Raw genomic sequence first — 24,287 nt, 5'->3', positions numbered from 1 at the left:
ACTGGTAAATCTTTCTAAATGTTGCTTTTCACGCCAAAACAGAGCGAGATATCATGAAGTCCTTGTAGGTTTCCATTTGCAGATGAATTACCATTGGCTCCTGCTGTGTGTTTGCTGGTGTTTGTATAGATGTCTTTGACAACAAGTGTATTTAATTCCTGAAATGTGTGCCGAATATGGCAGCACTGTGCTCTCCATGTCCGAGCAGTATGTAGATGAAGGTGTAGGTTAATGGCTTCCTGCACCGCTTCACTCTGTCAGAATGGGGAGTTTGACAAGGGGAGGTATGAGCAGATGAGCTCTCGGTTAACAAGTGTGCGTGTCTGTGTGTCCGTGTGTGGGGGATTGTGAATGGACATCGTTGTTGTGTGGGGAGGAAACACAAAGGAGAGGATGTGGGTGTGTCCGTGTATCAGTGTTGCGATACATCGAGCCGCGAGACAAAGGATTGCTGAAAATAGTGTTTCATTCATCAGTGGTTTTGTAGCTGGGGAAATCCTATATGTCTGTGTTTGTATACATGAATGCAAGCCTGTGGGTGTTTTATGTAAATATGCATGTATTTACTTGTGTATTCCTTTGTTTGCATTTTTCTGTTGAAGGATGATTTCCCCCATTCAGGGTGCAAATGGAATGAAAGTGGCTCAATAGCAAATCTGAACTATTTTTCATATGAAGGCACTTTTAATTATTTAATGGTTCAACATAACAGCAGCGTGAAACAAAATATTGCTACACAAATTGGCACAAGGACTGACAAAACCGGGATGAAGACACTGTGCACCTTCTAATATATGCAGTTAAATAGAGACTTCTGACATATTGTGAGGGATGTGGCATTTTCACAGTGACTGTGGTAACTCCCACTCTTATTTAAAATCCACTAGACTGTAACCACATTCAGGTAAATACCCAATGACAGTTAGACACCTGGTCAAGGTCAGCTAAAAGTGCTTTTCTCATATCTTCAACTATTTGACTGTGATGAAGACACATTAGTGTCCAATCATTTGTCTCTTTTTTAAGGCTCTGAATTAATCTTCACACTCGTTGCCCTTTGACCTATATGTATTTTTTTCTTTCTTGTACTCTACCTCTGATGTAAATGACCCATTACTGAGCAATGTGTGAATCTGTAAAAAAGCATCGGCGTGTGAGCAGTTACACAGTCCAAAACTTGGGAATAAAGTCCCAGCGACCTTTGGGATCAAATTGTAATTAATTTTTGACCCAACTTTGACGTTGATCTTTGACCAACACTTTCTGAGTTCATCCCAGAGTCCATTTCCTCTGGTGTTCATTTACAAGAGTAATCTTGACCTTTGGCCAACGAAAATTAATCAGGTCATTCCTCAAGTTACTAAGACGTTTCATTTTCAGGAATGACACAGATGGACGTGCATCGGTTTTTGTGTCACCTGTCATCCAGCAGGCAGCTTCACACGCAGGTCATATTTTTATGCTTACAGCAGTCTCGCACTTCCTGTAAGTACATTCAGAGAATAATAATATCCAGAGTACAATGGAAACCAAAAGTGTATAAAAACCACACACCCCGCGTTTACTGTACAAGAAACCATATGCTGACTAGAATCTTTTACTTTGTGTCAAAATTCTGAGAAGTTAAATTTGCCCACTTTATAGCTTTCAGCTAACAATTTCACAATTTAGTGTCGCAGTTTGTATGATTTCCAAAACCAGCAGAGAGAGAGACGGAAAAAACAAGCATTTAAGCTTTTAAAGCTGTGATTTTTAAAAGCTGGTGGCAAGACAAAATACACAATGCCACTTCTGAACACCTAATGTACTCGTTATGAGTTTGAGTTTCCGCTTCCTTTCAACATCCAGTGCAATATTTATCTCCCAAAGCATCAGGACGTGTCACCTTTGGACATCAGAGAGGGAAAGTGTGGAAGAGGTGGCTTTTTGAGTGAGGCAGTCATTGTCTGCTTGTGATGTCAGTGTATTTATTTAAGATCTCATCTTTAGCCAGTACTGATGCAGAAACTGGAACAGTTAGAGTAATGTTGCAAATACATTACTAGTGCTGAACATAACATGTCACGTAACATCAAAAGCCTGACTGACAAGTGTTAAAGGCAAGCGCATGATGCGTCACTGGTTTCCCACCTGCGAACACGGCTCACAGGTGTTCGCTCCCGTGTTACTATTTTAGCTGCTGACTGTTTTTCTTCTGCACCACCTGGGCACCAATTTGTGCCAAATCTGGCCATACTGTCAAGCATTAAGTCTGGGAGTGTATGGGCTGGGTGTGATTTATTGGTGCCTGAAATGGCAGGAAGAGGTGGAAACAAGGGGACGTGATCAACAGTCGATCAGTGTACGATAATGCCATTTTTTTTCTCTCTCCTCAAGCTCAACAATGGAGGAGTATTTAGAGGAAGAGCCTGTGGTGAATACAGAATACATTTTTGTGACTGTAAAGTAACCTGCTTACACGGATAATACTCATCAACACACAACATTTTATTCTGAATGAGCCGTTCTGCATTTCAAACCATTATGTACATATTGAATAATGGTTTAGCTGTAGCTGGTTAAAGGTATTTATTTATTAGGCTCTATATTAAATACTCCAGGGATGCTCTTTTTTCATATTTTAATGCTTTTCTAGACTGAACTAACAACAGTGAGGAACAATCCTTTTGCATTGTTATACAAATCTGTCTCGACTGTAACAAGTGTCAGACAGCTCCTATTCAAACAACCATTACTCCCCTGACACACTTATTTACAATATTCATGAGTTATAATTAGTTGTCACACATGATGTTAGCAGTGTGTCAGTGAGAGGCAGCCTTATCAACATAGCACCACATTTCAGGAAAGACCATATTTGCAGCCGCCACCGCTTGCAGATTCTCTTTACTTCATTAGCGTTTCCCACTCACCATCTCCCCCCCCCCCCCCCCCCACCCCCCTTTTCTCTCAATTTCTCGTAAAAATAGAATTCATTTTCGAGCTCAGCTGCCACCTTTATGCAGTAAAAGTGATGAATCCTCTATCTTGCTGCTAATTGTATTTTCTGCAATTTTATTTGCCCATAAAAAATTCATGTTTTTCCTCTGTCTTTGCTCCTTTAAGAACGGCGCCGCTGGCAAGATATTCCTATTGTGTCTACGGCGAGACAAAATTGGGAGAAATGGAGTGTCATGCTCAGGTTTGGAGGTGGAATTGATGGTGGGGATTTGTACATGGTTGCTGGCCCCACTAATAGATGGAAATGAACTCTAACATGCAACTGAGACTACAGGCGCAAATAATAAAGCCTCTGTGGCCCTGGGGTGTGTGAGCATGAAAAATGGCAGGAAGTTAGTAGACACATGGGTCTTTAACTTTGCGATATTTTCTGCAACAAGGACAGTGATTGCAATTTTGTGTTTGTTTATTTTTTAATGTGTTTATATATGAATGTCTTAGTAATGGAAAGCTATTTCCTCTCCTGCTTCTTGGATTTTGAAGGAAATGTAAAATGAAGGAAAACTCATTATAAAAACCACTAAACGTGGATGTCACACTTCAGAGATGCAAAACATACATCTGGCATTTAAAGATAGTGTGAGAAAAGAAGTGTGATTGAGTTGTGTCAGATGCCTCCACTCGCACACCCAGCAGACATTTGCACAGCGCCTAAATTGGCAGGAGGTCTGAGTCAGAATGTGATATAACCACATATGGAATTTTTTAGGTGAGGAGTTTGGGGTTGGGATGCTGGGTGACTTTTATATGGAAAGTAGTTTGTATCCCCGTTTTTCTGGCTATCAGCCTTGGGTACCTGTAGTGTGACTATGGAACAGGGGCATACAAAAAAGGGAGCTAGAGTAGCATAATTTTTTTTAGACATGCTAATGAAATTTTGCTTTAGGCTATTAGCTGGTGATTGTTGCTTGAGTATCACTAACAGCATGAAATATAATATTTTATTGGCGCTGCTTCACTGTCACAAAGTCATCAGTTCAAATTACAGTCAGGACATCTTATCATAAAGACATTTGAGCGAACTTTATTTGAAAAAATTAATAACTTACTAATGTTTAGCCTATTTAACCTGTGTAGCATAGTTAGCTTAGTATTAAGCATATAGGCTAACTGCTAAAGTTAAACACTGTAAACTGGTTTACAGTGTTTATTTTTTATTTATTTATTTTGGTTTGGCTTGAAAAAACAAGTTATAATGATGTACTCAGGCAGGATAGTTGTTTTCTCATATGTAAGTTGTTTATGCTAAATTAAGCTAAGGTAACTGGCCACTCAAAGTAGCATTGTACATTGAATATGTATTGTGTATACACCTACAGACGCACCACAGTCATTTCTAACCAGTGTTGTCAACACCTCAGTAAGGAAAATCGCTATTGGTCATCCTAAAAATGCTAGAACTGGCTAAATCATCGCCTAATTTGCATAATTGGTCATGCTTATGTAATTGTAACCTACATGTAGGAGAGAGAAATAAAGTGAGTAAAAAACACCCTAAATGCATTTAGAATATATTTAGAACTACAAATTAAATTCTTTTAGCAATTTTTTTTAATATCATAATAAAAAAATAAAAATAACAAAATAAAAAAAAAGTAATTAAATACCCTCCTCCTTTATCCGGGCTTGGTACCGGCAAAAGTGACCCAAAACAGGCACTCTAGCAGAGTTACACACACATAGACACACAAAAAAGTGTGTGTGATTTTAAGTAGTTTTAAACCTTGTGATCCACAAAAAGTAAGAGTAAAAGAAGAACTGACGTCATTACAGTCAGGGCGGGAGCAGCGGCTTCGCTCATTCATTTGCAGTGTGGACGCGTAGGGGTGAACATCTCCTGCTCTGACAGCAGCTGGGGGCGACTGCTGTGTGAGGATGATCTGCCGCCTGTGAGCACTTTGGCACGGGCGAGGTACCCACGGTAGCACCGCTGCTTGTTGAGAGTAAGAGCCATGCGTCCTTTCATGTCAAAAAGTGGTCATAATAACACCAGTAAAAGTTGCCATATTTGACTATTTGCTTTTTAGAAATAAAGTTGCTAAGGGGGTCTGAAAACTCGCTAAATATTGCGACAAAGTCGCTAAGTTGGCAACACTGTTTCTAACTGCAAGAACATTTTTAACAAAGCAGCGTTTGTGCTTAATTGAAACTCTAGGTTCCAAAGTCAATTATTTTTTTAAAGTAGTCATAATTTTCCTGTTTGCAGAAGGGACCTCTCCTGCTTGCACATTGCGTAGCTTTTATTCATTTGGTAAATGGCAGTCAGGCCATTCAGGACTTGGTATGGAGTGTAGGAATTTGAGGGAGAGGATGTTGAGGTAGAGCTGGTATTCTCACAGCCTCTGTGTGAGCGTTGCTTTGTTCCAAAGTGGTGTGAAGAAGAGGAGATGGACAGAGAAAGGAGTGGGGAGGGGGGGACGGTAAGGAGGGTGGCACTTTCTGGTGAAGGTCACAGGGTTAAGTCGATGGGGATCCTTGGAGACGGGGCCCTGCAGAAAAGATGGTAATGCTCCAAGCCATGATTCATCGCAAAGGCATCCATCAGCCTGTGCTTGTGTGTGTGTGTGTGTGTGTATGTGTGTGTTTGCAAATGACGTCATCCCATCAGTCCCCAGGCTGTCATGGGCTGACAGGCACGGGGCTGTGAAGGAGCAGTGTTTTCATTTCAACGGGCAGAATGATGGAGTGTGGAGGGGGCGGAGCTGCTCTCTGAATGGCAGGTGCCGCACTGTTTGCTGTACTCAGGGGAAGTGGATTTCAGGTTGTTGACTGCGTGCATACTTGTTTGGCAGCAGCACTAGTGACATGACTCGAAAGTTGAGCTCCCGCGGAGCACATTAGCTACTTTCAATATTTTCACTTTTTCGTCTGCTTCGTGTTCGCTATCTGGAGCTCAAGTTTCATTTTAATCACAGTTTACTTTATATAGCCGTCCCCTGCTGCCGGCCTCAGACTGCACGGCAGTCTGAGGCAGGTTAATTGAAGGGAGCTGCTGTGGGAGACAGGGAGATGAGCTGTAACTATCAATACGGGCCAGAGTACACTTACTGGTATTTTACTGTCTGCAGGAGCTTAATATAACTTCATGATGCTAGGATGCTAAGATTTTCATTGGGAGTGACCAGGATGGATGAATTTGTGACTATATCAGAGGGACAGCTCAGGCTGAGAAGTTTGGAGACAAAGTTAGAGAGTTATGGTTGAGATGGTTTGAACATATGCAGAGGAGGGATAGAGACTATATTGGACAAAGGATGTTGAGGATGGAGCTGCCACAGGAGGAAAATATGAAGACCTCAGAAAAGATTCATGGATGTAGTGAAGGTGGAGATGCAGAGGGTGGGTGTGAAAGAGGAAGATGCCAGGGATAGGGTGATCCACTCTGACGGAAAACTGTTTTTTACACTTCGTTTAGTTTATCAATTCCAAACTGTATTGTTTGCATTTAATCCTCCTTCATCATCTCTGTTTCTAGTTGCAGCAACATCTTTGTGGAGCATCTGTATTCTCCATTATTCATTCTACAACCTATAGTGGCTTTTATACATATATATTTGTTGGGAGATCTTTTGATGATCATATGGAGACCTGGTGTGGCTGTCTAGTTGTTAGTCCTCTTTTTTAATAGTTGATGTTGGTCAGGTTGGGGTTCCACTGCTAGCATAATGTTTATCAAAGCATCAGATTTATTACTTGTAGTAACAGATCTGAGTTTGATGTTCCAAGTATGGCATCAACATGTCAAACATTTTTTCTCTTCAGCTGGCAACAGAGTAGCGAGAGCAGGAACACCACAGTTTCCTCTTAACGTGTGCGTGTTGTCTTTCTGCATCCATCCCTCGAGGCGTGTTTCCCATTTGATTCAGCTCCTCACCCCGACCGTCAAACTGAAACGATCTACCACCATCCTCACAATGGCCCAGGGGTTAAAGCACTATTACCTTAAGCTGTATTAGAAGAACGACAGTAAAAGTCAGCCTCGCACACAAAAGCAGTCCCCATTTCCCGACTCTTTATGCCTCCAGATGTCTACAGTGGAATTAAATTGTGCAAACTTAGCATGACATTTAAAGCACAGTGTGTAACATCAACTCGACACAGTTGTTTATAAAGCTGCTGTGGTGAATGTGTTCGTCGCATTTAAGTCTGGTATGATCTCTAACAATGCTTGGGATCCTGTAGCTAACTTTGTCTGCGGTTGCAGCGCTGCGCAGGTAGCGTAGAGCATATTAGCTGTGTGCTGCCGAGGCTAATGAGCAACATTCACGTCCGGCACAGTAAACAAATACTCATTGATGGGTGTGAATCTGTACAACAAGAAACATCTTTACTTTGATGTATGTCGCTAACAAAGACAGTATTGACTAGCAGGGGTTTAAGCTGCATCCAAAAGAATCAAGAATGACATTTAAAATAATTAAGAACTGTTTGCCTGCAGTGTCTTGGCAGCAGAAACTGTTCTGCCACAGTAATAAAAAAACAATCACACAGTTGTGAATTGTCTATGAATATAAGCTGAGAATAAAAGCAAGAAAAGAAATCCCAAGATAACGTGCAGATGTTTGAGCAGCTCGTTAGGCCGCGGATTGCGCTGTTCAGTGTGGCGTTTTCACTCATTAGCAAGAATTTATGCAGAGGCTAATCATCCAAAATCATGAACTTCCATCCCTTAAAGCATAGTTGATAAACTCCATGATCTGTGAGATAAGAGATCTATTTATATACTCTACATTTTGTCCGCAGAATGGTTTTGGCAGTTCTCTTAAGTTCTGATTAAATGTCCTTAGAATGTTTTATTTCCTCTTAAATTATTTCTGAGCTACACGCTTTGCAGTGAGGATCTGGAAAAAAATAAAATAAAGATCATTAAGTCAAAACTTTATTCTCCCAGCAGAGCGTTTTACAGAGTCTTAGGGCTATACAGTTTTAGGTCTCTGCCACTGAGTTTTAATTTAAGCAAAATGAAGATCCAGAAAAGAAAAGAAATGGCGTCACCTGAGGACAAATTTACACATAAAGAAGTTTTAGTTAAGAGGAGCTTCACAATGAATCAAAGTTTTTGCCTTTTTAACTCTTGGAGTTTGTTCGAGTTCTCCATCTGGCGAATGAAATTGTGACCCAGTTTAATGTTGACTCTTGTTTGGCCTCAGTTGGCAGGCTTCGCTGAATGTTGGGTCACAGCTTCGTCCCACTGGCCAGTTTTCCTGGCAATCCCCCAACATGTAGATAATTATCAATTCTGCGTGACATTAATCCTTTAGGGAGGGAAGGAAATAAAGAGAATAAGAAAGACATGAATTGTTGTTATATAATGGCAGACTTTTTTACATTTAGTTAACCTCCTCCTTGGGCAGGGAGATCAGAGAAGAGGAGGAGATGGGGAGGAGGATGAGTAAAATGAGGCCAGTGACACATAACGGGGGGTCCTCTGGCACCTGCTCATAAACCGTACAGTTAATGCCAAGAAAGGGACATCTCTCAACCCCTCTAAACAAGAGCCAGAGCAGCTCCGGTGGCCAAGGCAGACTGTGTGTATGCTCACGCATTAGTGTGTTTGCAGTGCAGTCGCGCAGCGCTGCTGTACTGCATCCATAATTAAGCCCAAGACATACCCATCAACAGGAATATAATTGGGCAGTGGGAGGGTGGAGGTGGTGGAGTGGAGGTGAGTGCTGCAAACTTTCAGAGAGAGAAGAAAGGATAAGAAGGAGGGAGCGAGAGAGAGAGAGAAAGCCATTTACATGCTAATGCTGTCCTCAGCCCTTCAAATGCCTCGTTGCGTGCTTTGCCCGCTACCCTCGAATAAGCTCCGGGCTGCCAAGCCAGTCGCCATGTTTACACAATAAACAAACAGCAATGAGGTTAAAGTCTTTTCATGCATCTTTTTGAGCGTGCCTACAGTATTAGCAACAGTGTGCTGTTGCGTAACTGTTGTAAGCGTCTGAAGGACTCAGCTGACTGATTTTCGGCCTCTTTTGTCATCACCGGACTTTTTTTTTCTTCTTGTTTTTGTTTCCTAGGCGACAGAATGGGCACCGGACGAGGAGACCAGGGGGTCCTGCCAGAGCAAAGGCAAAACAGAGGTAACCTCCATCACGCCCCCAATTACAACACTTCATGTCAGCACTGCCTGGCTTACAGAGAGGCCATTTTGATATCTTCTGGCTGTCGTGGCGAGGTCCTTGTGGGCCTCATGGGAGGGCTCTGTGCAGAGCAGCTATTTCAGACCCTTCAATCAAGTGTTGTTTTTCTTGCAGTGAAGAGAGAGGGCAAAAGGGAAGGGAAAGAAAATGTGCACAAGAGAGTCTTGGGTGAGACTCTCAAAAGGACTTCCTCTCAAACATATCTGATAACAATTGGTTCGATCAGTATTCCTGCTTCAATGATTTTTGTAAGAACTAATTGCACCACAGTTTTGTTTTGGGTTTTTTTTTCCTCTCACAGTGTCTATACAGTGAAGACTGATACCAAATATACAACAGGCTATCATTTTTCTTCGAAACCTGCATCACCGCAATTACCTCAGTCCTTAGCCGCAAAGACCAATAAATCCATTCTCAGCCTTTGTTAAAGCAGATTTGATTCTTTTTATTAAAACACATTCTTGCCTTATTGTAGAGCCTATGTCAGTGTCGCAGACAGGCTTCCATTCAGTTACAAACGAGTATTCATATTTCTGAACAATAGACTCACAAGAGCAAAAGCTGCACACTGAATTGCTTTGCTTTGATTGCATGCCAGGCCGGTACCCAAAGACTTGGTCCATTGTTCTTTTCAGCAACACGTCCAAGAGTATTTAGCTAACCACCTCAGCTTTTGCTCTACTTCAACTTTTCCAAAGTGTTCTCCCCCTTCCTTCTTCTCTGCAGACCGAATGTCAGAACTACGTCAGAGTCCTGCTGGTGAACAAGACGGAGGTCATAACGTGCGGAACCAATGCTTTCCAGCCGCGTTGTATCGCCAGAGAGGTAGTTATGTGTGTGTCCGGCTGTGCGGGTTTTGTCGAAACGCAATGAAAAGGCTGCAGATTTAACGCACCGCCCGTCTCGCTCCGTCTCTGTGCCCTGCATTCAGGTGGGCAACTTGAGCAGCGTGCTGGAGAGCGTGAATGGCGTGGCCCGCTGCCCGTACGACCCTCGTCACAACTCCACGGCGGTGGTGACAGAGAGCGGAGAGCTGTATGCCGCCACTGTTATCGATTTCTCCGGCCGTGACCCCGTCATATACCGGAGCTTGGGCGGCATGCCACCACTCCGGACTGCCCAGTACAACTCCAAATGGCTGAATGGTACAGAATCACTGCACGATCACACTGACGTCCTATTTGAGTGTCATTTATTTAAGTGTGTCTTTTTTTAACTGTGCTTCAGATAATGAGTATTTTCATCACCAATTAAAATTCTAGTTAATTACTTTGCTACTCAGTATTTTGTGAAATATGGCCACCAGAAATTCCCAAAAGGAGGAGGCGTTATTCAATTCTGTTACATAAATGTTGAATGAAAAAGCAGAGACGTGCAGAAAATGCTTATGCTGCAGAGCTGCGAGCTTGTGTTACTGGCGCTCTTGGGTTCATTTTAGAGCTTTTAAATCCTCCAATTTCAGGGGTGTGAGTTACAGGTTTGCTTGTGTTCGACTGAGTAAATGTTCCATTATATTTTTCTGTCAGAGTCCAGAAATCTAATCAAATAAAACTAGTAATCTGATCAGTAATCTGACCTGTTGAACCTGAGATAATCCACAGGGTTATACTGTGTCAAATAGAAAATACCTGCTGCTGTTTCTTTAAACATTTCTCAGGTCCTGTCTTGAGCGGCAGATGGGCTAAGTCGGCACTTTTGCTTCCAACACAATTCCCTCCTATGTTAGAGCCAAGATAGATCAATCCGGCATGCTTTTTTTTCAAAGGTCTACAAAGACGACTGTGATTGAAGTACTGTGTAGAACACAGAGTTACAGGTTAGGCATAGGAATTGGTGGGATTTACAGAATGGCGGGGAACATGAAATACTGTCGGTCCGTCTGGTGCTGGTGTCAGTAATCTCCCAGCTGCTGACACTGTGCCTTTTTTCCCTCTACTGTAAACATTAAAACACAATCTGACTCAAGCAGAAATGTAGCAGGACCGTCTACTGAAAAGCGCTGTCATCGAGTTTCTTTGATATGCAGCAGCACTGAGATAACTGGATGTGTTATATAAAGAACATGTGCGATTCTGGAAGTAAAGGTCAGATTCATTTTCAGTCTCACAGACAATGTCAGATGACTAACAGTTCTTTCAAAGCCTGGATGTATATTAAACTCTCTCCTGGTTTAATTATCTGTATAAAATACGAGCAGCCGTGTCAGAAAACGTCTTTCTTTATGTAATGAGGGCAGTGACTAATGACTATTTTCATTTATGCTTGATTCCGCCCTCTTATTTTCTCAGTTTTTCCACTGAACATTTGGCCTATTAAATGTCAGACAGATCACCAAAGTCCCAAACGGTGAATCTGTTTCGTGCAGTCGGAATAGCTTGTTTTGTCTGCTGGCTTTCGTGAAAGAGATGTGAAAGAGAGAAACGCAGCCAATCCATCATTTAGAGCTGATGGCGACTGATTGTCTTTCACTGTTAAAAAAATTAATAGTGTAAACTGTATTTCTTGCTGTAAGAATAGGAAAATGCTGTGCAACTAAAAGGTGGGTGAGTCTGATGGTGTGAGTGTGTGGTAGTGATAGCAGACAGATGAGAGAGTTGCAGGTCCGGGATGAGGATGAGAGGGAAGCGGGAAAGATTGAGGACTGAGGAGTCAGTGAGCGGTGTAATTATTCCTCACAGCAGGGAGAGGGTGAAATTACAACACACAGCATGCTTCGCCCCATCCCGGGGACTCCGCCTGTGTGTGCATGCAAGTGTGGGCTTGAACATGCATGTATGTATTTAGACTGTGTGCAAGCTCCACATGCTTCCACGTGTGCTTTATTGGCACAGGAAGAAAGCCTGTTGACGGGAAGTGAGCATAAAAAAAAAAAAAAGATCGAGTGCACATCAGCATAATCACAGCTGGCTGCACGCACAGTGAAGCACACATGTCGCCCTCCACTCCGCCGGTCGAAGCCTGCTTTGCTTCATGGCTGATGCTATGAGTGTTATGGAGTTGTGTTCCCCGGTGAATTTGGGGTGTGAATGAAAATCTCATTTCCAGCTCTGAGCCTCTCCAGTTCAGCAGAACCAAAGGCGGGGAGGGGGTCCTGGATCTAATCAGTCTCTTCTCTTATTGGATTGGTTGCCTGCCAGGTGCTGACCAACTGTTTCCCATCATGCATCTGAATGTCACAAGGAGCTACATGCACAGTCTCCTGAGGAAAAAGTCCTAAGAAAATGCCTGCATGCTTCTCTCGGTTTCCTCACAGGTCTCATTGGTAGCCACATGTTTATTTATGTTTTTGCTATTAGCCTTCGACCTCCTCTCAGCTCTCGGAAAAATGTTTCTCGGCAGATATTAAAAGAAACCAAAACATAAAAAGTTGTAATCTCTCATGCTTATGCATTCAGCTACAAGTGATGCTTCAACCTAATGTGAAGCTCTTTCATTGATCTAATTTGCGCTGGCAAAATACTGTTTCTTTTGCAGAACATTAAATACTGCAGAGATCATTTTATTTATTAAGTGATAGTAAAAATCTTAATGACACTACAAATGCAAAGCAAATACTGAGCATGTCTCCAACTTTCTTTTTAAATCTGCTCCTGGCAAGAAGAGTATAGCATTAGTTCAGGTAGAGCAGTGTATTAGCCAGTTGGCATGAACTGCTTCTTTCATGCTTCCCTTTGAGTGGCTCAATCCTCAGCTGCTCATCTGCCAACTGACTTGTAACATCTAATCATATTCATAGACGCACACAAAGAACTTCATAGCCAGACTTATATTACTCTGCTGATACCTCTCCAATGCTCCAGCCGCTGCTCTTGGGCCAATGCTGTGGGCCTTGCAGAGCTTTATTCTTTGCACAGCAGGATTCTTGTTGCTACAGTTAGAGCCCCCTTAAAGCATTTTATTGCTGTTATGCAATCATTTCTTTATAAATCATGAATTTTTTTGCACAACTTTGTCAGACTATAATAAAATTAAGAGTTAAAGTGGATCCATTATAGTCATTTCCAGCTCCATATTTTTATCATGAGACTGTACTAGATAACATTTTCATAACTCGGTTCACAATAATTATTATGTATCTTATACTGGACCTTACTGCAGCCCCTCATTTCAACCTCTGTTTGAAACAAGCTGTTTTAGCACCCTTCTCACATCCTTTAACCCAGCTTTTTTCTTATTGGCTGCTCTTCACAAACAGAAGGATTGAATGGCAGGTGGGTGGAGCTTCTGTGCTCACATCCAGAGCAGGTTGTTTTCAGAATCCAAAGTAAGGATGAGTATAACTCTACTTTAGGTTTGAGCTCCGGATGAACCACAAACTCTATATTTCCTTCATCCAAACCAAATATTCCAGTAACCTAAAGCTGCATACACACATACTCACCCTCGGTCTGTGTGCAGTGTGTGCGCTCTTACTTTGTCTGCAAAGGAAAAAAAGGTTGGAAGTATATCCTCAAGGACATATGTTTCCTCCAAATCTTATCTGGCAAAACAAATTAGTTTAGTACAAAACAGGTTTTTGCAGGAGATATATTCAGACATCTTTTGCCCACTCTTTTAGCAGCTAAGCCAGCTGAGAAGTGAGACATGTCAAAAAGACACAAAACGAACAGTTCTGTGTAAAAATGAAAACAGAGATCATCAGAGGCTTCTAACCTGCTTACAAAAGAGCTCGTCTGTCCCGTTGATGTAATTAAACTACCCGACATCACCCATCCCACCTGTGTTTAGCAGAGCATCTTTGCATTCCTGCAGCATCCCTTTGCTTGAATAATAAATAGCCGTGCACTTTCAGCAGTGATTGTGTTTGATCTAAGGCATCATGTGACGTTACTGGAGGCAGCTTTACTCCAGCACCCAACCAGCCTGCCAGATTGAACAATCTGTTTATCACTTAGCAGGGTACAGAGGGAAAAAACAAAACTCTGTTCATCACAGTTTGCACCCACGCAGCTTCAGTAATATTATGCAGAATCTGTCAGCTCCACCTGCCCTTTGCCTGACACACGTACAGTATGTAAACACAGAACGACTCAAGCACACCGAATACACACACTTATCCCTTACATTAGCTCACCAGCTTTCATATAACAGTTCCTTAGCTTTAAAGGGAAAGTAGCACTAACACATTATGATGGTTTTGCAGTGTCAGTCACCCTGCAGGCATGGCAACTCTCACTTGTTCATCAGCACGCCTGTTTGCACCGATTAACAGTCTAAATGGGGGATCGGAGTTCATTACAGAGATCTTGACAAAGGTTTGACAAATCTTTTTGCCACCGCTGTAAACACTGTGATTACCTTTGGGTTTCATGTATAATAAAAATGCTAATAACAAGCTCTGTTTCTTTAATAGCATTTGTACTCGCCTTCGATTTGAAATACCAGCTGAGGATGAACTGATAAGAATCACAAGTAAATTTAATTTAACTCGATAAGTCGATTAGATCACCTGCTAAATTAGCCACCGCTGCTTTCCTCACATTCTCGCAGAGTAATTATGGCGGTCGGGGAGCGAGGTCTTTGGCACTCGCCGCCCCTTTAATAAAACTTGATTACAGCGTTGAAAAGTTGGGATCCCTCCTCCTGCTGATTGTGTCTTTCTTCTTTTGATACCACGGGAGCTTTGGTTTGTGCTCGGCCCAAACTGCCAGTTATTTTCATCACAGATGCTGTCGCTGTGTGTGGAGAAGCGGATTAGTTTTCTCCCTGCTTTGTGTAAAAATTACAATCTCTAAAAAGACTCGGTAGGCTCTGATGCACATTCCAACACGGCTGTTAACAGGTCATGTCCATCCTGTTTGTGCATGTGGAAGCTTGTGTGTGTGTGTTTGTAATCGCAGTATCTGCCTTTTACATTTTCATTATGTGTGTGCATGTGTCTGTGCAAATTAAGGTATTCTTCCATTCATGTTTTGCCCGTGTGAGTGTGCATGTGCCCGGATGTGCTATAAGTTACAATAAATGGGTCCCAAGGGAAAACAACAGCAGCAGCAGTGTGTTTGATCATTTCTGCACATGAGCAGTGCTCATCTGAAAGAAGAAGAAAACACAGCGGTAGAAAACAAATCTTCAGCGTGATGCTCCGTGTCAAAACAGCCGTGTGGGTGTTAAGCTGGAAGTGTCGCAACAATTTAATCCTCTCATGAAAAACAAGACGTCTTCTACTTAGTGATCGTTAACAACCTCAGCTTTTTATTAACACTTATGAATGTTTTTCTGCAAAACCCTCAAAATACACTCATCACCTGTAAAAACAGGTCATTTCAATTATATGCAATACTAAAAACAACTTTTTTAGGTTTATTTTTATGCTACAAACTAGGATTGTAAAGTTTAGCGTTTCATTAAAAGTATCACACAAGAAACTACACTTGATGTGTCTGCACATGTCTCCGGCGTACATAAAGCCAAGACTGTCACCACGAGAAGATGCTGCAACAAAAAGAAAGTGAGTTTTCAAACGAGCCTGTCCTGTTAGATTTCTGCCAAACACAAATGTACAAGTCGAAGCGCCCTTTTCCCCCTGACAGCAGACAGCAGTAAATTAGTGTTTGGTGATGAGTCATTCGTGTCTAAAGAGTGACAGTAACGTCCCTCTTGTTCTGTGCCGTTTACCTGATAACCCACTGAGCAGAGAGGCCCATTAATCATTTTCTATGTGTCCCCACCCGCACCCCCCCTTTTCCCAGGCAATAAAAGCAGCGCGGACATGTAGTTAAACAGAAATCGCTCCATGGATTTACCATCAAAATATCAGACAGATTTATTAGTAACCGTTTTTTATCTGCTTCCTATCCCTCTCTGCGGCTTCTCCTCATTTACACATTTGACATTTAGGCTCCTTTTCCAGACCATCTCAAACTGGGGTGGCAGGAATTCAAACTTGTGCTTGCATTCAGTAATAAGGAGCAAAAGGGTCAAAGCAAACAGCATCTACAAGATAAATGCTGCAAATATTTCTGTGCTGCAGGAGTAGATGTAATGATCCCCTCTCCCCTTCTTCCCCCCCATAGAACCCCACTTTATCTCGGCCTACGACGTCGGCCTCTTCACCTTCTTCTTCCTGAGGGAGAATGCAGTGGAGCACGACTGCGGCAAGACGGTGTATTCCCGCGTGGCGAGGGTCTGCAAGAACGACATCGGCGGGCGATTTCTCTTGGAGGACACTTGGACCACGTTCATGAAGGCGAGGCTCAACTGCTCTCGCTCCGGGGAGATCCCCTTCTACTACAACGAGCTGCAGAGCACCTTCTACCTGCCCGAGCAAGACCTTATCTACGGCATCTTCACAACCAATGTGTGAGTGAGCTCGAGCGCGCACACTGCCCGCCCTGTTTGACACACACGATTTGTTTGGCTTTTTTGATGCAGTCGTAGGCATTTCTAGACGCCGAGAGAAAACCCGTGGCACGCGGCCATTTCATCACGGCTCTGTGTTTGAGGTAAAGCAGTGATGCTTGCAGACGTTTAGGGCGCTGAGTGCTGCACCTGCTGAATGCGGCGCCGCTCTCTAATAAAGTTCAACCACCTGCCTTTTGTTTACACACTTTGCACTCCACTTTTATTCCAATTTATTCGCGACCGAACTGTGAAGTGCTTTTTTTGTTGCAGCATAATTGAGGAAAATAGGCTGAAATAAGTCGAGGACGAAATTTTCAAACTTATTTTGATGTACAGACATTTCGATTGGGTGTCTTTGCTTTGTTTTCAGTATATGATGTCTACAGTCTGTGAACACATGTGGAAAAAATGTCATCCTGGGGGGGAAAACAGGTTTTACTTTAGACGAGGTTTCCATGTTTTTAGATCTAGTATTTAACCACATTACATAACAGTTTATCTTTAAAAGCAGGCAAAAGAGATTAGTCGTTTCAAAGAGCTCATGTGCAATCTCGATTTTCCTCCCCAAGCAATATATTATTAGCTTTATTATCAGTGTTCACATTTTTTTAAACACCCCAAGTTAACAGCCCACCAAAGAGTCTGTTCTTTCAAAAAAATGCACATTAATGGCAGAGAAAATACTTTTCTGGCATTTACTATCTAAATCAATTCAGCCTGTGCAAATGTGGGTATGAGCCTGCTGCTCAGCCGGTGTTTGCAGGTGGATTACTAAAGGAGCGTAAAATCTAAAAAAGACACAAAATAACCCAAAAGACACACAGAATGACCACAGATTCATTGAAAGGGATCGTATGTCTGCGTCCCAGGGCTCATTTCATCAGCATTTGTCTCTTATGTATCTAGTGTGACAGCATCAATATTCCTCTTTGTATCATAAAGCATAAAATTACTGTAATGCAACACTTACCCATGCATTCCTCCTCAATGTTGCCCTCGCTGTTGAATAGAAAGGATGAACAACCCCACCAAAACAAGCTGCAGCTGTGCTGAAGAGCCCTTTCAACAGCAACAAGAATATTAATAAGGGAACACTGGCGCACACACCGTAGCACTTGAACTTCTCCTCATTTAGGCCTCAGATTTCGTCACTTCATAAGGTTTGTTACTGCAACATTTTCCTGCCTGTATAGAGAGACAATTTTCCAAAGTTTGAGCCACCCCGCTGCTGCTAATGATCAGTGCGGATGCACACAGCTCTCTGCCGAGCTGGATACACAGATTGACTCATACTCTCTCTGGTGCGTTTGATTGCTCCAGGTGGGGGTGTAACACACTTCATTACAGAGAGGAAACACCGAGAACAAAAGTGTGTACATTGGAGATTATTTTGCGGCTTTTATGTTTAGTAAAAGTGTAATTGTGTCACACTCTGCTCTAATTAGAGGGTAGCAGCAAGCGCACAGCAGCTTGGTCACTCTGTTTAACACAGTAGTCCAAAAAGATGTCAAGGAGACATGTACATCAATATAAATTATAGCTTGGGCCTTTTTTATGTCTGCAATCCTTTAATGTGTGTTGCAGATGTGGCTCAAGTGGTAGAGTGGGGCATCTACCAATCGAAAGGTCAGTGGCTCCGTCTCAGGCTCCTCCAGTCCAGCTGTCGAAATATCCCTGGGCACGATACTGAACCCCAAATTGCCCCCAATGCATCCATCGGAATATGAGTGTCTGTATGGATGTTAGATTAAAAGTGCTCTGTGTGTTTGTGTGTGAGATTCAGAGACTTAAAGTAAGTGCTTTAAGTGCTCAAATTGAGTTGAAGGGTGCCAAATAAGTACCATTCCATTTATCTGTGACTGCATTTATTTTGAAGTATATTTAAACAGCATGTATCTCTCTCTGCACCTAGGTTCTGCAAATTATCTCAGCACATTCATACCCTTCAATGAATTTTGACTTTTCCTTTTAAGACTTCCCTCGGGACAAATTTTGAACTTTGCATGAGATTGAGTAACTAAACACACTGAAGAATAAAGGATGAATCAAAACTAAAAACCAAGACAACACTTTCTTTCTCACTTGTGAGAAAACACTACATATACATCTACCGTTGAGTCATGAAATGCTCTTTTCCACAGTGACAAGGAAGTATGTAGCAGATGCCAAGGATGCTGCGTACATAACCTTTCTTTTTAAATTTGGAAAGTCGAATCTGAAGCCACCCAGTCCACCACTTGAGTCAAAGTCATGTGAAACTATTAAGACTTGGCGATAAACCTTGCAAGCGTGGCAAAACAATCTCTTGAACTGTACATGCACTTTGTGCCTGCGTGCGTGTAAGGTGTGCCTTTGTGTGTGTGAGGAGCCATGGCTGATGCTATTCAGATGTATTCTGAGTAGTGTCAGGGGAGAAGTTGAATCCTGCCTCTCACCTTCTGCTCTCTCACCTGTTAAGCCGCTGGCAGTTGACACTGCATTGCTGCTTCCCATCAGCCTGCAGCCATTTTTGGTGATAGATGGGAAGAGCGTGAGAGAGCAGGAAATGGCCGAGAGACAAAAGAAATGAAAAGCCAGGGGGATAAAGAAAGAGAGGAGGAGATAGAGAAATGAGAAGAGGTAATGAGAAAAATCATTAAGCTCCAAGCTTTTGTCTTTCTCCCATTGTCTCCTCCTTCAATTCTGAAGCGACTTGCCGGTCCACCCTCCAAAACTGCTTCGCTCTTTGGGGCTGGATATGTTAATGCAATCACCACCAACACTGCCTCCATCTGTCTGGCCTAAATTGAGCAGACTCACAGCTGCTCCCAGGAGTTTGGGGCTGTAAAACAAAACAGGAAGAGCTGGAACGGAGCACTTATACCCTCTGTCTGCCTGGGCCGGCTCTCGGTACTATAAATCCACCTCCTCCCTCTCTTTGTGACCGTCTTGGTTTATCCCTTGGTCACTTTAGGTTGATGTTTGGCAGACAAAACCTACAATTTCGGTCGTCGGTGAAGTTGTTCATCAAGAAATAACAGTCACAAAGTTTTGTTCTCGCAAAATTCAAAGGCGCTGCTTTGTGAAATGAGCATTTTGAAGACTTCTCTCAATTTTTCTAGATCAAACGATTAAAAAAGGGAGGCGCTGATTTTTGTATTACACTGCAAAGAATGCTGCTGTGTATAAACGGATTTAAAACATAATGGTTTTCATCCCTGTTACTCAATCTCTACACAGCCCACTAAGCAAAAGCAGCTCCCTAACAGAGCATCAGCAACCTCTTTGATCCTCCCCCCTTTTGTATGTGCAGTGCTGAGTGTGGGTATCCTACTTTTTGGGCAGTAAAGTACATTTCCCCTCATGATTTTATGGATACAGAGTGAGAAAAATAGGATTTGTTAAGTAGCTTACATGGACAGTTGTATGCTTTAAACAGAAATGTGTGTTTTTTGCTGCGGTGCATGTTCATACCACAGGGAGAGCGTTCTGGTAGAGCATTCAGTCTGCACAGAGCCTTTTAGTTTGGACGCTTCCTTCCTCATCTGCTCTTTGCAGCTTGATGAGCTCCCTTCAGAAGCAGACACAGCACAGCTTTTTAGCAATGCTTCCAAAATGCCTTCAGCAGCCACAGTTAGTGAGACAGTTGCCCTCCGTGGCACTACAACTCCTGTGCTGACACACGTTTAAGCCTCATTGCAGTTTCCAACTGGAAGCCAAAGTAAACTTTATGTTAGCATGATGATATTACCAGTTTATTGTTTTTTTCTGATTTTGGTTGGTTTGTAAAACCGTTGATGATTGAGCCATGAATTCACATCAGGTAATTAGAGAAAAAAACAAAGAAAAAAAAAGCCACCACCGTCCAACAGAGCGCGTCAAGCTGTGAGGAAGGTTTTAGCATTCCATCAGAATAAGGACACTTAAGTCCTAAGAGCACAGCCAGGTCTTTTAATTAACTCAGGTTCCTTATTGGCAAGGTCCTTCTGCGCAGTGATTCTCCCGCTGAGGTGTCTAACCTGCCATTACTAACTAATTATGAGCCTCCTTATCTATTTCTAGGTGACTTCACTGACCCCCTCCACTTCTCCCGTTCTTGGAGGGGTCTCATATTGGAGAGGTTAGCAGGGGGATATGGAGTACTGCAACAAATGGTCCATTAATTGATTAGTGTGTAATTTGTGTAAGTGATTTATCTATTAAGTAACTTATGAGGCAAAAGTGCAGAACATTTGATGTCTTCAGCTTTCTAAATGAAATGATCTGCTGTATATCTCTCTAAACTCTGTGCATTTGGGTTTTAGATCAGTGGAAAGAACAAAATTAATCATTGCACTGATGCACTGATGCCCGACTTCCACTGTTCACACGATGGATATTTTTTCAGTCTTTTGAAAAATGGACTAATCTGAGCTTTTAGGCCGGATTAAGTGTTATCTTTGCATGCAACTAATGTGAATGGAATTGATGTAGAGATTTCTTTAGGTCTAGATTGTACTACAGACAAGCAGGTTCACGCTACAGTGTCCAGACTGCCTCGTTCAAAGGCAGATTTAGCAGAGCGATGAGTTTATTTTGGGAAAGTTATATAAATTGTTGGACACGTATTCTTCGAATTTGACAGTGGAAAGTGGTGCAAATAGATCTTTAACTCCGACTTGTAACTTCCACAAATACTAATTTCATTAGAGGATAAATGATCTCTAGCTTCAGCCACAATAGTTACTTGGCGCGTCATACTTTTAGTGCAAGTCACACTCACTGAGACATACCCCTGACTTACTCACAGAACACCTAGGGACCCTGAGAGCCCTCCTATCCTTGGAAAATATGTGACTGACTTCAAGCCAGATCAGATTTGACGTGTACGATAAATGATATTCTGGGCAGCCGAGTGAGACAAGCCACATAACTACCATATTTCTGATTTTACACAATGTTCTCTTCCCGTCACATCACTGACATCCAATCTACCTTGAAATGAACTGGGAGCCCATCTTGAAGACTGGGCCTGATCTGAATACAGCTTCACGGACTCTTCTGCTTCTGTATTTCCACTATTTATGTTACAGCTTTCACACAAACACACATTTTTATTAACATTTTCTTTACTTTCTCTAATTTTTTGACCCGTTTGATTCACCACGCAGCAAATATAGGTCACATTTTTAAGAGATGAAACCCCCCACCGAGGTTCAATTGTGTGTCAGATTGTTATTGTCGTCGCTGGGATTTTTTTTGTGATGTCTCCAATCTAACACCTGGATTTTTGTGCAACCTATTGAACTCGTGGCATTGTTTTATTGTTTAGTGTAGGTGTTGCTGACTCAGTCTGCCTCTGAATGTGACTGTTTCGGGGCAAAGCTGTTGCTTTTGCTGGCGTATTGTTGTGCAGTATAAAAATATGTATGGATAATCCTGGCAGCCTCTGTTCAATTTCTGGTCCCTGCAGCCATGTAGCTGTGCTGAGTGGGCCCTTTTCCTTTTTTGCTGTGATGCAGGTATTCGACGAGGTTGAAACATTGGCCTTAATGTGGTTTGAGCTGTACCCTTCCTCACACAAAACGAGGTTAGGTGCATTAGCTAAAAAGCTGGGGATTCTGATGTGTGTTAGCGCTGCACGTGCATTTTGCTTGTCAAATCTTTTTTTTTTTTAATGCAGCAAGTTAAAAACAGACTCACTAGGGACACAGTTCGACCAGTCAGGTGATGCTACCAGGAAAAAAAATGTTTAGTAAGAAAAAGGAAGCTCACAAACAAAACGAACGTGCAGCAGCAGCTGTGCCACCTCCAAACTAAAAAGATAAGATTATCAGGTGAGATGCATATAAGCCTCTTGTGTTTACCAGACACTCTCTGGTGTTCTGATCTTTGCTGATTGTGGTTTGCAGGGAGCCATGAAACCAGGCTGAGCGAGGAGTTCATTACTTTCCTTACACCTTTTTTTTTTTTTTTTTTTTTTTATTATTTGAACTGATCTTGGAAAAGTGCCACGGCATCTGCAGAATTAAGTTTTCAGTTCCTTCAGTTTTACTTGAAGGATAAAGCCTTCGTTTTTGCTATGTCTTTCTTATTGGCAGCAAGTCTTGAGAAGGCATGACAACTGGCAATGTGTTAATATAGTTTCCTTTTTAATTTCCTTAAACAGCTGGCCCTGCAGTTTTTTTTTTAGCAGTAAACAGAGGAGTTGTTGGACTATTTTCAGCAGTGCATTAATTCACATTGGGTGATATAATGAGTATCTCTGGCAGCACGACCATGTTTAGGGGCCTGGAGTTAAACTTAACTGCAGTGTGTTTATTGCACTAAAGACATCTTTTTGTGATCTGAATCTTGTGGTTTTACCAAGCTTTGGATCCACATACAGTCCATGCCAAGTCATTGTGATGTTAACAAACCGGTTTGACATGATTTAAGCTTTGTGACATGGCGTGTTATCCTGTTGATAGCAGCCATCAGGAGATGAATACACTGTTTTCAGTGTATTTTCTGTGTTTGTTGTAATGAGTTGTTATTTGACTGACTGTTTGAGGCAGTCTGGCCATTCTCCTCTGACCTCTGTAATCAAAAAGGGATCTGAGACATCCAGCGCACTGGATATTTTCTCTTTCCCATCTAATTCTCTGTAAACCTTGAAGATGGTTGTCTAAGAAAACCCCTTGAGATCAGCAGTTTCTGAAACAACCATACCATGTTCAAAGTCTCCTAAATCACCTCTCTTCCGCATTCTGATGCATGATTTGAACTTTATAGGTTGTGTTGATCATGTCTACATTCCTTAAACATGTTAATACCATGTGACTGGTTGATTAGATATTTATGTTAACACATGTACCTAATAAAATGCTCTGTGATAGTAAAATATCAGCAAATTGAGTCATTATGTAAAATAGCAATAACTCAGTATTAAAAAATTAAAGAACTTGACCTTTTAAACATTTTATACAGATACGTTGTGTCATTATCATTACTGATGCACTTATGAATAAGCAGTACTTTGATGCTGCACCAAGAGATGACTCATTTTAGCTGCAGATAAAAACAGGCAGTTTAACCCTCTCAGGCTCAAATTAAGTTTTTGTTGCTAATGCACAAAAGAATACCTGCAGTGGTACTTCTCAGTAAAAAAAAACCTCATAAAATATGTATGTGGGGTAATCAGGTTGTTAGCTTTTAACTGTTGCAAATCTGCAACGCCTGCCTTGAGAGGGTTAATAAAAATAGAAATATATAGTACGACTGTAAAAATACAGCACTGCAAAATCAGCGCCAAGTAGCTACAAAACATGTTATATATTGGTTTGGAGAGTGTTCAATAATCAGTGGATATGGAGGTAATGCATATCTAACAGAGAAAGAGAGAGTAAGAGTCACAGGCAGAGCCTCGTCAACCTGATCTTTCTTATTCTGCCTTCTCTTTCGAACTCCTTCCATTTCTGATGCTCTGCAAAAAGCCACACACCTGCAGGGGAGCACAGTAAAAACCATACAATGAAAAATCCAGAGAAACACATATCGTGTGTAGCATTAAATTAAATTGGTTCAAACTGGAGTAAAGAAATCGGACAGAGAGTGATGGACATGGATACATTCTGTAAAATAAGACAGGGAATTAAAGGGACAACCAGTGAGAGGATGAGGCTGCTGGAATGAGATGAATCACTTGAAGAAGTAACTTCACTCATATTGACAGTAATCATTGTGGTCCCGGGCCTCGGAGAGTGGCAAAGCAGCGGCGGCAAACAGCATAGCAGATGTCAAACAGCTTTTCAATCACTTTCCCGGGCTTTTAAGCAGGCTCAAAACATATGGGTTGCATCCATT

General features: G+C 42.0%; 1 protein-coding gene across 3 annotated transcripts in view; it reads left to right on the top strand.

Moving 5' to 3' along the window:
* Positions 1-24,287, top strand: part of sema5ba (sema domain, seven thrombospondin repeats (type 1 and type 1-like), transmembrane domain (TM) and short cytoplasmic domain, (semaphorin) 5Ba) — a 200,121-nt gene that overhangs the window by 127,376 nt on the left and 48,458 nt on the right. For all 3 annotated transcript variants that reach the window (XM_085435174.1, XM_085435173.1, XM_085435172.1), the window contains exons 6-9: positions 9,021-9,083; positions 9,870-9,968; positions 10,075-10,288; positions 16,157-16,442. In XM_085435174.1, the coding sequence (XP_085291300.1) occupies positions 9,021-9,083; positions 9,870-9,968; positions 10,075-10,288; positions 16,157-16,442 (662 nt within the window). The remainder of the gene's footprint in view (positions 1-9,020; positions 9,084-9,869; positions 9,969-10,074; positions 10,289-16,156; positions 16,443-24,287) is intronic.

This window comes from Copadichromis virginalis, linkage group LG16, assembly GCF_057382275.1.
Source record: "Copadichromis virginalis isolate Kocher_CV1m ecotype Utaka linkage group LG16, C_Virginalis_male_GT1.1, whole genome shotgun sequence".
NCBI lineage: Eukaryota > Metazoa > Chordata > Actinopteri > Cichliformes > Cichlidae > Copadichromis > Copadichromis virginalis.
Note: the sequence above shows the minus strand (reverse complement) of the source record. Positions and strands in the feature narration are given on the sequence as shown.